At 51.8% G+C, this 13,356-nt stretch overlaps 1 protein-coding gene across 1 annotated transcript in view; it reads right to left on the reverse strand.

The window, feature by feature from the left end:
* Window positions 1-4,870, reverse strand: part of LOC142491273 (nectin-1-like) — a 32,988-nt gene extending 28,118 nt beyond the window's left edge. Inside the window, exon 1 of the mRNA XM_075593585.1 lies at window positions 4,733-4,870. Coding sequence (XP_075449700.1) covers window positions 4,733-4,832 — 100 coding nt within the window. The 5' untranslated portion in view covers window positions 4,833-4,870. The remainder of the gene's footprint in view (window positions 1-4,732) is intronic.
* Window positions 4,871-13,356: the final 8,486 nt, after the last annotated feature.

The raw sequence follows: 13,356 nt of genomic DNA on the forward strand, positions 1-13,356 counted from the left end.
AGCTGTGTGGAGTAATGAGAGGGGAGAGCTGTATGGAGTAATGAGAGGGGAGAGCTGTGTGGAGTAATGAGAGGGGAGAGCTGTATGGAGTAATGAGAGGGGAGAGCTGTGTGGAGTAATGAGAGGGGAGAGCAGTATGGAGTAATGAGAGGGGAGAGCAGTATGGAGTAATGAGAGGGGAGAGCAGTATGGAGTAATGAAAGGGGAGAGCTGTATGGAGTAATGAGAGGGGAGAGCAGTATGGAGTAATGAGAGGGGAGAGCAGTATGGAGTAATGAGAGGGGAGAGCGGCCGGGGGGGGGGGGTGGGAAGAAGAGCGGCCGGGGGAGGGGGGTGGGAAGAAGAGCGGCCGGGGGAGGGGGGTGGGAAGAAGAGCGGCCGGGGGAGGGGGGTGGGAAGAAGAGCGGCCGGGGGAGGGGGGTGGGAAGAAGAGCGGCCGGGGGAGGGGGGTGGGAAGAAGAGCGGCCGGGGGAGGGGGGTGGGAAGAAGAGCGGCCGGGGGAGGTGGGTGGGAAGAAGAGCGGCCGGGGGAGGGGGGTGGGAAGAAGAGCGGCCGGGGGAGGGGGGTGGGAAGAAGAGCGGCCGGGGGAGGGGGGTGGGAAGAAGAGCAGCCGGGGGAGGGGGGTGGGAAGAAGAGCAGCCGGGGGAGGGGGGTGGGAAGAAGAGCGGCCGGGGGTGGGAAGAAGAGCGGCCGGGGGAGGGTGGTGGGAAGAAGAGGGGGAGGGGGTGGGAAGAAGAGCGGCCGGGGGAGGCGGGAAGGGAGCCCCGGTAATGGCGGCCTCTCCTCGCGAGGGGTAAAAACACCTAGGAGTAATGAGAGGGGAGAGCTGTGTGGAGTAATGAGAGGGGAGAGCTGTGTGGAGTAATGAGAGGGGAGAGCTGTGTGGAGTAATGAGAGGGGAGAGCTGTATGGAGTAATGAGAGGGGAGAGCAGTATGGAGTAATGAGAGGGGAGAGCAGTATGGAGTAATGAGAGGGGAGAGCTGTATGGAGTAATGAGAGGGGAGAGCTGTATGGAGTAATGAGAGTCGAGAGCAGTATGGAGTAATGAGAGGGGAGAGCAGTATGGTGTAATGAGAGGGGAGAGCAGTATGGAGTAATGAGAGGGGAGAGCTGTGTGGAGTAATGAGAGGGGAGAGCTGTATGGAGTAATGAGAGGGGAGAGCTGTGTGGAGTAATGAGAGGGGAGAGCTGTATGGAGTAATGAGAGGGGAGAGCTGTGTGGAGTAATGAGAGGGGAGAGCAGTATGGAGTAATGAGAGGGGAGAGCAGTATGGAGTAATGAGAGGGGAGAGCAGTATGGAGTAATGAAAGGGGAGAGCTGTATGGAGTAATGAGAGGGGAGAGCAGTATGGAGTAATGAGAGGAGAGAGCAGTATGGAGTAATGAGAGGGGAGAGCTGTGTGGAGTAATGAGAGGGGAGAGCTGTGTGGAGTAATGAGAGGGGAGAGCAGTGTGGAGTAATGAGGGGAGAGCAGTATGGAGTAATGAGAGGGGAGAGCTGTGTGGAGTAATGAGAGGGGAGAGCTGTGTGGAGTAATGAGAGGGGAGAGCTGTGTGGAGTAATGAGAGGGGAGAGCAGTATGGAGTAATGAGAGGGGAGAGCAGTGTGGAGTAATGAGGGGAGAGAATTATGGAGTAATGAGAGGGGAGAGCTGTGTGGAGTAATGAGAGGGGAGAGCTGTGTGGAGTAATGAGAGGGGAGAGCTGTGTGGAGTAATGAGAGGGGAGAGCAGTATGGAGTAATGAGAGGGGAGAGCTGTGTGGAGTAATGAGAGGGGAGAGCTGTGTGGAGTAATGAGAGGGGAGAGCAGTGTGGAGTAATGAGAGGGGAGAGCTGTGTGGAGTAATGAGAGGGGAGAGCAGTGTGGAGTAATGAGAGGGGAGAGCAGTGTGGAGTAATGAGAGGGGAGAGCTGTGTGGAGTAATGAGAGGGGAGAGCTGTGTGGAGTAATGAGAGGGGAGAGCTGTGTGGAGTAATGAGAGGGGAGAGCTGTGTGGAGTAATGAGAGGGGAGAGCTGTGTGGAGTAATGAGAGGGGAGAGCTGTGTGGAGTAATGAGAGGGGAGAGCTGTGTGGAGTAATGAGGGGGGAGAGCTGTGTGGAGTAATGAGGGGGGAGAGCTGTATGGATAATCCCTGTCATTCCAACAAACACGTCACTCTGTGGGGAGAAAGAAACCCCTCTGAAATATGAGGGCGGCGAGTGTGTAGGAGAATGAACTGTGAACAGGACTGGTTTTAAAGACCGGGGTGGTATTCCACATATAGACAGGTGCAGCAAAGGCATTGGTCACTCAGAGCATGGTCCCATGCGTATCAAATGGAGCTAGCAGGCTCTAAGAATTGTATTTAGCTTGGATCAATGCAGAACAAACCGGGCCTGTTGTTGGTCCTGGCTTAATACATGTAGAAGCATTCGTAGGTCACTTGCAGATAATTACAGTAGTCCTACTGAAATACAAACGGAGCATATCTCCTAGTAGCCCAATATGCTTAAAATGATAAACAGGTCTGGTTCTTAGACCGTAGGAGTCGTTTATACCCAGTGCAGACTGTCAGGTGAAACCGTGTCAGGTATATAGTGCCGCGCGATATAGTAGCTACATATAATGACTAGCTGAGCACGAACACTCGGTGGGGTGTGTGTGTGTGTGTGTATGTGTGTTATTGGAGGGGGGGTGTTATAGGGGGGAGGGTGTGTGTGTGTGTGTTATTGGAGGGGGTGTGTGTGTTATAGGGGGTGTGTGTGTTATAGGGGTGTGTGTGTGTTGTAGGGGTGTGTGTGTGTATTATAGGGGTGTGTGTGTTATAGGGGTGTGTGCGTGTTATATGGGTGTGTGTGTGTGTGTTATAGGGGTGTGTGTGTGTGTTATAGGGGTGCGTGTGTGTGTTATAGGGGTGTGTGTGTGTGTGTGTTATAGGGGTGTGTGCTTGTTATAGGGGTGTGTGTGTGTGTTATAGGGGGGTGTGTGTGTTATAGGTGTCGGTGTGTGTGTTATAGGGGTGTGTGTGTTATAGGGGTCCGTGTGTTATAGGGGTGTGTGTATATACCTGTAATAGTAACTACTGCTGCTGGATACAGGACACACCTCTATCCCATATTACAGGCATCCAGCCCCCTGCGCAGGTTATACTCAATACTCACATCCCCCTGCGCAGGTTATACTCATTACTCACATCCCCCTGCGCAGGTTATACTCATACTCACATCCCCGGCGCAGGTTATACCCATTACTCACACCCCCCGGCGCAGGTTATACTCATTATTCACATCCCCGGCGCAGGTTATACTTATTACTCACATCCCCGGCGCAGGTTATACTCATTACTCGCATCCCCGGTGCAGGTTATACCCATTACTCGCATCCCCCGGCGCAGGTTATACTCATTACTCGCATCCCCCTGCGCAGGTTATACTCATTACTCGCATTCCCCGGCGCAGGTTATACTTATTACTCGCATCCCCCGGCGCAGGTTATACTCATTACTCGCATCCCCCTGCGCAGGTTATACTCATTACTCGCATCCCCCGGCGCAGGTTATACCCATTACTCGCATCCCCCGGCGCAGGTTATACCCATTACTCGCATCCCCCTGCGCAGGTTATACTCATTACTCGCATCCCCCTGCGCAGGTTATACCCATTACTCGCATCCCCCTGCGCAGGTTATACCCATTACTCGCATCCCCCTGCGCAGGTTATACCCATTACTCGCATCCCCCTGCGCAGGTTATACTCATTACTCGCATCCCCCTGCGCAGGTTATACCCATTACTCGCATCCCCCTGCGCAGGTTATACCCATTACTCGCATCCCCCGGCGCAGGTTATACCCATTACTCGCATCCCCCTGCGCAGGTTATACCCATTACTCGCATCCCCCTGCGCAGGTTATACCCATTACTCGCATCCCCCTGCGCAGGTTATACCCATTACTCGCATCCCCCGGCGCAGGTTATACCCATTACTCGCATCCCCCTGCGCAGGTTATACTCATTACTCGCATCCCCCGGCGCAGGTTATACCCATTACTCGCATCCCCCTGCGCAGGTTATACTCATTACTCGCATCCCCCGGCGCAGGTTATACCCATTACTCGCATCCCCCGGCGCAGGTTATACTCATTACTCGCATCCCCCGGCGCAGGTTATACCCATTACTCGCATCCCCCTGCGCAGGTTATACTCATTACTCGCATCCCCCGGCGCAGGTTATACCCATTACTCGCATCCCCCTGCGCAGGTTATACCCATTACTCGCATCCCCCTGCGCAGGTTATACCCATTACTCGCATCCCCCTGCGCAGGTTATACCCATTACTCGCATCCCCCTGCGCAGGTTATACTCATTACTCGCATCCCCCGGCGCAGGTTATACTCATTACTCGCATCCCCCGGCGCAGGTTATACCCATTACTCGCATCCCCCGGCGCAGGTTATACTCATACTCACATCCCCGGCGCAGGTTATACCCATTACTCGCATCCCCCGGCGCAGGTTATACTCATTACTCGCATCCCCCTGCGCAGGTTATACCCATTACTCGCATCCCCCTGCGCAGGTTATACCCATTACTCGCATCCCCCTGCGCAGGTTATACCCATTACTCGCATCCCCCTGCGCAGGTTATACCCATTACTCGCATCCCCCTGCGCAGGTTATACCCATTACTCGCATCCCCCGGCGCAGGTTATACACATTACTCACACCCAGTCCCATACTAGCGCTATACCTTTAGCAGCCGCCGGCGGTATAAGGAGGGTGAGAACCAGCAGCGCCCACCGCGCTGTGCAGGGATCTCCGCGGTAAGTCCGGGGGAGCGCAGCGCACATGTTCTGCGGGTATTACACTGGGTGCTGCACGTGGGGGGGATGGGTGTGCTGCACGTGGGGGGGATGGGTGTGCTGCACGTGGGGGGAGGGGTATGGCACGTGGGGGGGAGGGCAGATTTAGGGTCTCTGTCAGTAACCCCTGTGACTGTCCTATTTACCCCCAGGCTACCCCCGTCCCTTTTGCTCTATCCCTCACACTGCCCCTGCCCTGTGCAGTAAGGAGTGAGCGCTAACTAAGCGCCCCCTTACATAGCGCTCACTCTGTGAGGACAAGTCAGAGACTCAGACACACACGGTGAGAAGTGTGTGAGCAGTGACAATGGCCATGCAGGAGAGCTGAGCTGAGTCAGGGGGAGTGTCGCGACATCACACAGCCTGGATAGCACAGCACTGTCACAGTGCCAGGGACTCATGTATAACATATACACAGTGCAGATGTACTAATAGCAAAGATTGAGGAAAATAAAAAAACTCAAATGCCCCCCATGGGGTAATAGATTGGATCATGCGTATTCAGATCAATCTGATCAGGAACACAGTGTGGTCAAATATACACCTCATAAAGCCTGCCTCCTGCAGACGCACTTACCAGAACTCCCTCCTACTGTCTCTGTACGTTCTCCCTACCTAACAATTAGATTGTAAGCTCCTGGGAGCAGGGACTCCTCTTCCTAAATGTTACTTTTATGTCTGAAGCGCTTATTCCCTTTATGTGCTATTTGTATGATTTGTTATTTATATGAGTGTCCCGTATATAACTGCTGTGACGCGCTCTGTGCAGTATAGACCTAAACTCTCATTAACTAACTTTGTTTTAGTTTTCCTCCCATTAACGTATTTTTTTATCCTTGTGTTATTTAATATTAACACATTAGTGCATGTGCATGTATGTGTGTATGTATATGCGTGTGGATATGTTCATTTGCATGTCATTTCCCAGAATCCCTTGCTGCAGTGGAAGCGCTGTATGCTGGGTGACAATGGGGAAAGACAGGGTTGCAGACCTGTCTAAGACATGCAAATGAACATACAGTAATATTTACAGTTGCTTTATGCTTTACTGTGGAGGGTTTTTGTCACTTTTTTTACCCACCATAACCTTAATGACAGTGGTGATTACCTAGTCTAGTCTCAAACCTGCTTTGCCATTAAGACCAGCCTCACACTGTTGGAACATGTATGTGAGTAGGTCTAATGGCTTTGCATCTCATCCCAGCCTCTGTTTAAAAGCTGTGTTTAAAACAGCATGCATTGGCTTGAGGATTGGCTTGTGTAATACGAGCTTGAGACAAAAGGTGGCACTGAGTGCTCATTTGCATGTCATTTCCCAGAATCCCTTGCTGCAGTGGAAGTGCTGTATGCTGGGTGACAATGGGGAAAGACAGGGTTGCAGACCTGTCTAAGACATGCAAATGAACATACAGTAATATTTACAGTTGCTATATATATATATATATATATATATATATATATATATATATATATATATATATATATATATATATATATATATTATCTTCTTTTATACTATATTAGTGAAAGCACTGTATGTTTGCCTGCCTGTCTGGATGTCCGGTGTCCCTAGCGGCAATCTCATTGGTCCCTTGGCCCGCCCGCCCCCGCACACCTCTCATTGGCCTCACACACTCACACCACCCCCTTGGCCCGCCCCCCACACCTCTCATTGGCCTGAGGCGGAGTGACGGGCCAAAGGTCCAAAAAAATAAATAAAACACACACACACACACACACACACACACACACACACACACACACACACACACACACACACACACACACACACACACACACACACACACACACACACACACACACACACACACACACACACCTCTCCCCGCTCCAAATCACCTCTCCCCCCTCCCCAGCGGCATCACCTCTCCCCCTCCCCGCTCCAAATCACCTCTCCCCCCTCCCCAAATCCCCCCTCCCCAGCGGCATCACCTCTCCCCCTCCCCAAATCACCTCTCCCCCCTCCCCAGTGGCATCACCTCTCCCCCCTCACCGCTCCAAATCACCTCTCCCCCTCCCCGCTCCAAATCACCTCTCCCCGCTCCAAATCACCTCTCCCCGCTCCAAATCACCTCTCCCCGCTCCAAATCACCTCTCCCCGCTCCCCAGCGGCATCACCTCTTCCCCCTCCCCAGCGGCATCACCTCTTCCCCCTCCCCAGCGGCATCACCTCTCCCCCTCCCCAGCGGCATCACCTCTCCCCCTCCCCGCTCCAAATCACCTCTCCCCCTCCCCAGCGGCATCACCTCTCCCCCCTCACCGCTCCAAATCACCTCTCCCCCTCACCGCTCCAAATCACCTCTCCCCGCTCCAAATCACCTCTCCCCCCTCCCCGCTCCAAATCACCTCTCCCCCCTCCCCGCTCCAAATCACCTCGCCCCCCTCCCCGCTCCAAATCACCTCGCCCCCCTCCCCGCTCCAAATCACCTCGCCCCCCTCCCCGCTCCAAATCACCTCGCTTCCCGCAGCTGCCACGCGGCGCGTAAGATGGCGGACCCCCTTCCTCCCTCGCGGCGCCGAGTCAGACGGTGGCGGCGCCCGGAAGTACAGGTAGGTGTCGCTCCCCACCTCCGGCGCCAAACGGAACTGAGAAAGGGCGCATCAGCTGAGGTGTGTGTGTGTGTGTGTGTGTGTGTGTGTGTGTCACTGTCCACTGCCCCCCCCTCCTGTCCACTGCCCCCCCCTCCTGTCCACTGCCCCCCCTCCTGTCCACTGCCCCCCCTCCTATCCACTGCCCCCCCCTCCTATCCACTGCCCCCCCCTCCTGTCCACTGCCCCCCCTCCTGTCCACTGCGTCCCCCCTCCTGTCCACTGCGTCCCCCCTCCTGTCCACTGCGTCCCCCCTCCTGTCCCCCCTCCTGTCCACTGCCCCCCCCCTCCTGTCCACTGCCCCCCCCCTCCTGTCCACTGCCCCCCCCCTCCTGTCCACTGCCCCCCCCCTCCTGTCCACTGCCCCCCCCCTCCTGTCCACTGCCCCCCCCTCCTGTCCACTGCCCCCCCCTCCTGTCCACTGCCCCCCCCCTCCTGTCCACTGCCCCCCCCCTCCTGTCCACTGCCCCCCCCCTCCTGTCCACTGCCCCCCCCCCTCTCCACTGCGTCCCCCCTCCTGTCCACTGCGTCCCCCCTCCTGTCCACTGCCCCCCCCCTCCTGTCCACTGCCCCCCCCCTCCTGTCCACTGCCCCCCCCCTCCTGTCCACTGCCCCCCCTCCTGTCCACTGCCCCCCCCTCCTGTCCACTGCCCCCCCCTCCTGTCCACTGCCCCCCCCCCCTCCTGTCCACTGCCCCCCCCCCCTCCTGTCCACTGCCCCCCCCCCTCCTGTCCACTGCCCCCCCCCCTCCTGTCCACTGCCCCCCCCCTCCTGTCCACTGCCCCCCCCCCTCCTGTCCACTGCCCCCCCCCTCCTGTCCACTGCAGGAAATGCAGGGGGAGGAATCCATGCCTTTGACGCCCCCCCCCTCCCTTTGACGCCCCCCCCCTCCCTTTGACGCCCCCCCCCCTCCCTTTGACGCCCCCCCCCCTCCCTTTGACGCCCCCCCCCCCTCCCTTTGACTTTGACGCCCCCCCCCCTCCCTTTGACGCCCCCCCCCTCCCTTTGACGCCCCCCCCTCCCTTTGATGCCCCCCCCTCCCTTTGACGCCCCCCCCCCCTCCCTTTGACGCCCCCCCCCCCTCCCTTTGACGCCCCCCCCCTCCCTTTGACGCCCCCCCCCCTCCCTTTGACGCCCCCCCCCTCCCTTTGACGCCCTCCCCTCCCTTTGACGCCCCCCCCCTCCCTTTGACGCCCCCCCCCCTCCCTTTGACGCCCCCCCCTCCCTTTGACGCCCCCCCCTGCCTTTGACGCCCCCCCCTGCCTTTGACGCCCCGCGCGCGCACACACTGACTGACTGCCGCACGCACGCACACACTGACTGACGCGCACACAAACCCTGACTGACGCACGCACACACTGACTGAGGCACACACTGACTGTGTGTGCGTCAGTCAGTCTGTGTGTGTTTGTGTTTCTGCCTCAGACTCACTGACGCGCGAGCAAACACACAGTGACTGACGCACACACGCTACATGAAGCTGTAAAGGAGGGAGGGAGGGGGGGACTGGATTGATGTGAATTGGGGACAAACAGAGAGAGGGGGGAGGAGAGAGAGGAACGGGAACATTACATCCCGGGCAACGCCGGGTCTCTCAGCTAGTATATATATATATACACACACACATACACACTTTATTTATAATGGAACTATTCAATGCTCAATATATTTTATATAGTATCTCTGCTCTCTATCACCATCTTGTGGTTATTTTGCTTAACTACACATATAAATACATTTTGAATATATTATATTTTCTTTAATATAGGTTTTACATTTCTTAAATATATTTAAAAAAAGGTCCATGTCCCCGGCTCAGAGCTTAAAAACATCCAAAACAGGATGTTCCATTTCATTTGGCAAGGCAAAAGACCCAGAGTAGCCCGATCAGTTCTGTTGTCATCACGAGGGAGAGGGGGCATGGGAGTCCCGGATATCCATAAATATTATCAGGCTGCTCCACTAAAGCAAGCGGTTCTATGGAACGCAGACTCGACCCAGAGATGTTGGCTCCAAATAGAAACATTCTATGCTAAAATGCCTTCTCTGCCAGCATGCCTATGGAGTATGGAAAGGGGAGACATGCCACCGCAAAAATTTAAACTAAGAACAGCAAGGCACACATGGGAAGTTTGGCTAAAAACTAAAAACAAATATAAGCTCGCCTCTACGGGCTCGCAACTTACACCAATATTTGACAACCCTAAGTTCCCACCGGGATGTGCATCAAAACAGTTCGACCAACTAAAATCAGAAGGAATAAAGACGCTAATGGACATAATGTGTATAGGAAGTCTCCTAAGCTACCGAGACCTGAAAGCAAAATATAAGATCCCGAACTTGGATGCGTTTAAGTACCTCCAAATCAGACATTTCGCTCAAAAAGTATCGCCAAGCCTGGAATTCCCCTTTCCCACTAGATTTGAGGGACTCTGCAAGTCTGACTCGGACCAAAGGGGACTAATATCCAAGATCTACTCGGAAATGGAAACAAGGGAGGGATCTCCTCAACATGACTACATGTTTAAATGGGCCGCGGACCTAAATATAACTATTGAGTAGGAAGACTGGAAAGAAATCTGGGGAGCGGCCGCAGAGACATCCATCTGCACCACTACAAGGGAAAACATTTATAAAGTACTCTTCTATTGGTACCTCACGCCAGTGAGATTAAAACAAATCTACCCTCTGGCACCAGATCTGTGCTGGAGAGGCTGTGGCCAAAGGGGGGACATGGCCCATATATGGTGGGCATGTCCAGAAATTAAGAAATACTGGACTACGGTCCAAAATTTAATAAAAGAGGTTACCCATTGAGCCATTGACCTACCTACTGGCCAGACCAACTGAGGAAATTGGTCGCCCAACTAGGAAATTGATCTCCTTTATCCTCACAGCGGCGAGATGTGAAATAGCGTCCTCCTGGAAGAAGGTAGCCCCCCCTACTAAGGGAATGATTAAAAAAAGAATCAACGAAGTGATGCTTATGGAAAAGCTTACAGCCTACCTAAAGCAAAAAACGAAACCATTCGAAAGGGTGTGGGAACCGTGGATGACATTACAGGACTAGGGTCCCCTTCCAGGGTCGAAACAGGAATCCGTATCAGGAATCGTATCTGTTCCAGACCGTTCGCTGTCGCTCCGCTCCACCATCTGCTCCCAGACCGTGATGGCGGTTCACAACTGCGTGCGCAGGAAAATGTCTAACGGGACAATCCCTATCCACTACGGACGTCCCTACAAATGCTGCACCATACAGTGACGTGGGGAACACTCCTCGGGACCTGGTAATAGTCTCTGGCCTAAGCAGGCGGGTCACGGACCCCCTGCTCTCGCACTCAAAATTCTGGCAATCCCCTCCTTGCTTCTCCTAGCGTGGTCTCCTCTCCCACACTTCCTGTTCTCCTCCCCTAACAATCCAGCCTGTCCATTGGCTCCTAGCCGCAGCTGACTCCTCCAAGGTTCGCGAGGTTAAAGTTCAGCACATAGTCCCTCCTTATTGGCTCGCTATTCGCGCGCTTCCATGGCGCATGCGCGACCTTGCCTTGACACAGTGACCTCTCAACCTTGCACAACAATATGGCGCGCCCTGTACCAACTTGCCGGCGCGGAACCCGACATACAATGTACTTATAGACGTTGTGCTAACACATCCTTACACTTACTAGACAAGAGAGAATAGACCTTGACACATTAAGACATGATTACACCATTACTATAAAAAATGCGGATAAAGGAGGGGTGATTGTGGTACAGTCGTCCCTGAAATACAAACAAGAAGCTTTAAGATTATTGAGCGATACTAAATTTTACTTAAAATTGAAGACAGACCCCACGAGAATCTTTTTTGGAGAATTGCAGACCCTATTGGAACTGGGGGATGTACTATATGTTTTGAGTGTTAAGGAACGACAGTTTTTGAACTGTGACCATCCTGTCATTCTTTCACCATCTCCCAAAGATCCATAAATCTCTTGAGAGCCCACCGGGGCAGCCCATCGTCTCAAGTATTGGATCTTTGGGAGATGGTGTTTCCCGATATGTAGACAGATTTCATCAGCCATTAGTGCATACCTTGCCCTCATATATTCGCGATACCACAGCACTCTTACTCACATTGGAGGGTGTTACCTGGAAGGATGGGTTACTATGGATGTTACGTCTCCTTACACGATTATTGACCACCAACATGGTTTACAAGCTATTTATCACTATTTATTATCTTCTTCCCTATCCACGGCACAGATCACTTTTATCACCGATTCCATTTTATTTTTACTTACACACAATTATTTTTTATTTGATTCACATTTTTTTCTTCAGGAACAGGGCACGGCAATGGGGACATCTTTTGCCCCATCTTATGCCAATCTCTTTATGGGTCTTTGGGAGTCTGTTCACATTTATGGTAGCACTAATAATTTTTGTCAAAATATAATTTTTTTATAAACGTTACATCGACGATCTGATTTTCATTTGGGATGGTGATCTAGATAGTTTGCACACTTTTATTAACATTCTTAACACTAATGACATTAATCTTAAGTTTACATTCGAAACTGATCCACATTCAATTAACTATCTCGACGTAACACTCCATAATGGCCGTGACAACACAATTCAAACAGATATCTTTAAAAAGCCTCATTCCAGGAATTCATTTTTGCATGCGAAGAGTAGTTACCCCAAATTCTCTCATTCACGGGATCCCGAAGGGACAATTTTTAAGATACAGGAGATTATGTTCCAACAAGGTTTCATTCCTGCAGCATTCGAAGGAGCTTAGTTCTTGATTCTTGGCGAGGGGTTTCCGCCAGACTGACATACAAGAAGCTTTTCTTAACGCTCAATCTACTGATCGGATTAAGTTGATCCAATGTAATAAACAGGAACCAGACAACTTTAGAAATAATCCTTTGTTTATTACCAAATTTAATAAACAACCGTATCATATACGTAAACTTGTTTCTAAACATTGGGATATACCAAAATTGGATCTTGATCTGAATCATGTTACAGAACATGGCCCTAGATTTGCTTTTAAAAAAGCCAATACACTGGCCTCATTAATATCTAGAAGCCTCTTTCAGTCGAGATATCAAAAACCCTTATGCAATAAACCAAAGGGGTTTCACAAATGTAGCTTCTGTAGGTGGTGCCGATTTGCAGAACCCAAAAAAAGAATACACACTCTCTATCCAAAAAATAGATACAAGATCAGAACTTTTATTAACCGTCATACTAGTTTCGTTGTGTATATAATCATGTGTGGTTGTAATAAACAATATGTCGGTAGGACTATTAGATCACTGAATGCTAGAATTGCTGAGCATGCAAGACTCATTGTCAAAAAAGACATGGTACACCCAGTGTCTAGACACTTCACGGAGTGTCCACAGGGTGGGATGGATAACTTCCATTTTTTGGTGTGGAACATATAACGGTTAATGCCAGAGGCGGTGATAGGCTCAATTGCCTTAATAGAAGAGAAATGTATTGGATATTCTCTTTGAATACCCTTCATGCTAATGGAATAAATAAATGTAGAATGGGAATTGAAACATTTCCTTCGTAATTAAAGATATGTTTAATATTTCAAGATATGTTTAACATCTAATATTCATACATGATTTCCTTTTTTCCCCTTCCCTCCTCTTCCTCTTTCCTCCTTTCCCCTCTCTTCCCCACCCCCCTCCCTGCCTACCCCTTTCCCTTTCTTCAGTTTTAATATTAACCCCGTGTTTCTCATATATTCGATCTCTCATTAGTACTGTTCATGTTTCATTATATCATGTATTGTACTTGCTCTCCCCAGCATAGATTTGGATGTAGACATTATATGATCTTCAAGGTTAAGCATCTGTTTGGTAGCTTCTGGCACTGCTGTGTTTGTTTTTAATCA

The sequence above is a fragment of the Ascaphus truei genome, chromosome 3 (assembly GCF_040206685.1).
Source record: "Ascaphus truei isolate aAscTru1 chromosome 3, aAscTru1.hap1, whole genome shotgun sequence".
NCBI classification, from domain to species: Eukaryota; Metazoa; Chordata; class Amphibia; order Anura; family Ascaphidae; genus Ascaphus; species Ascaphus truei.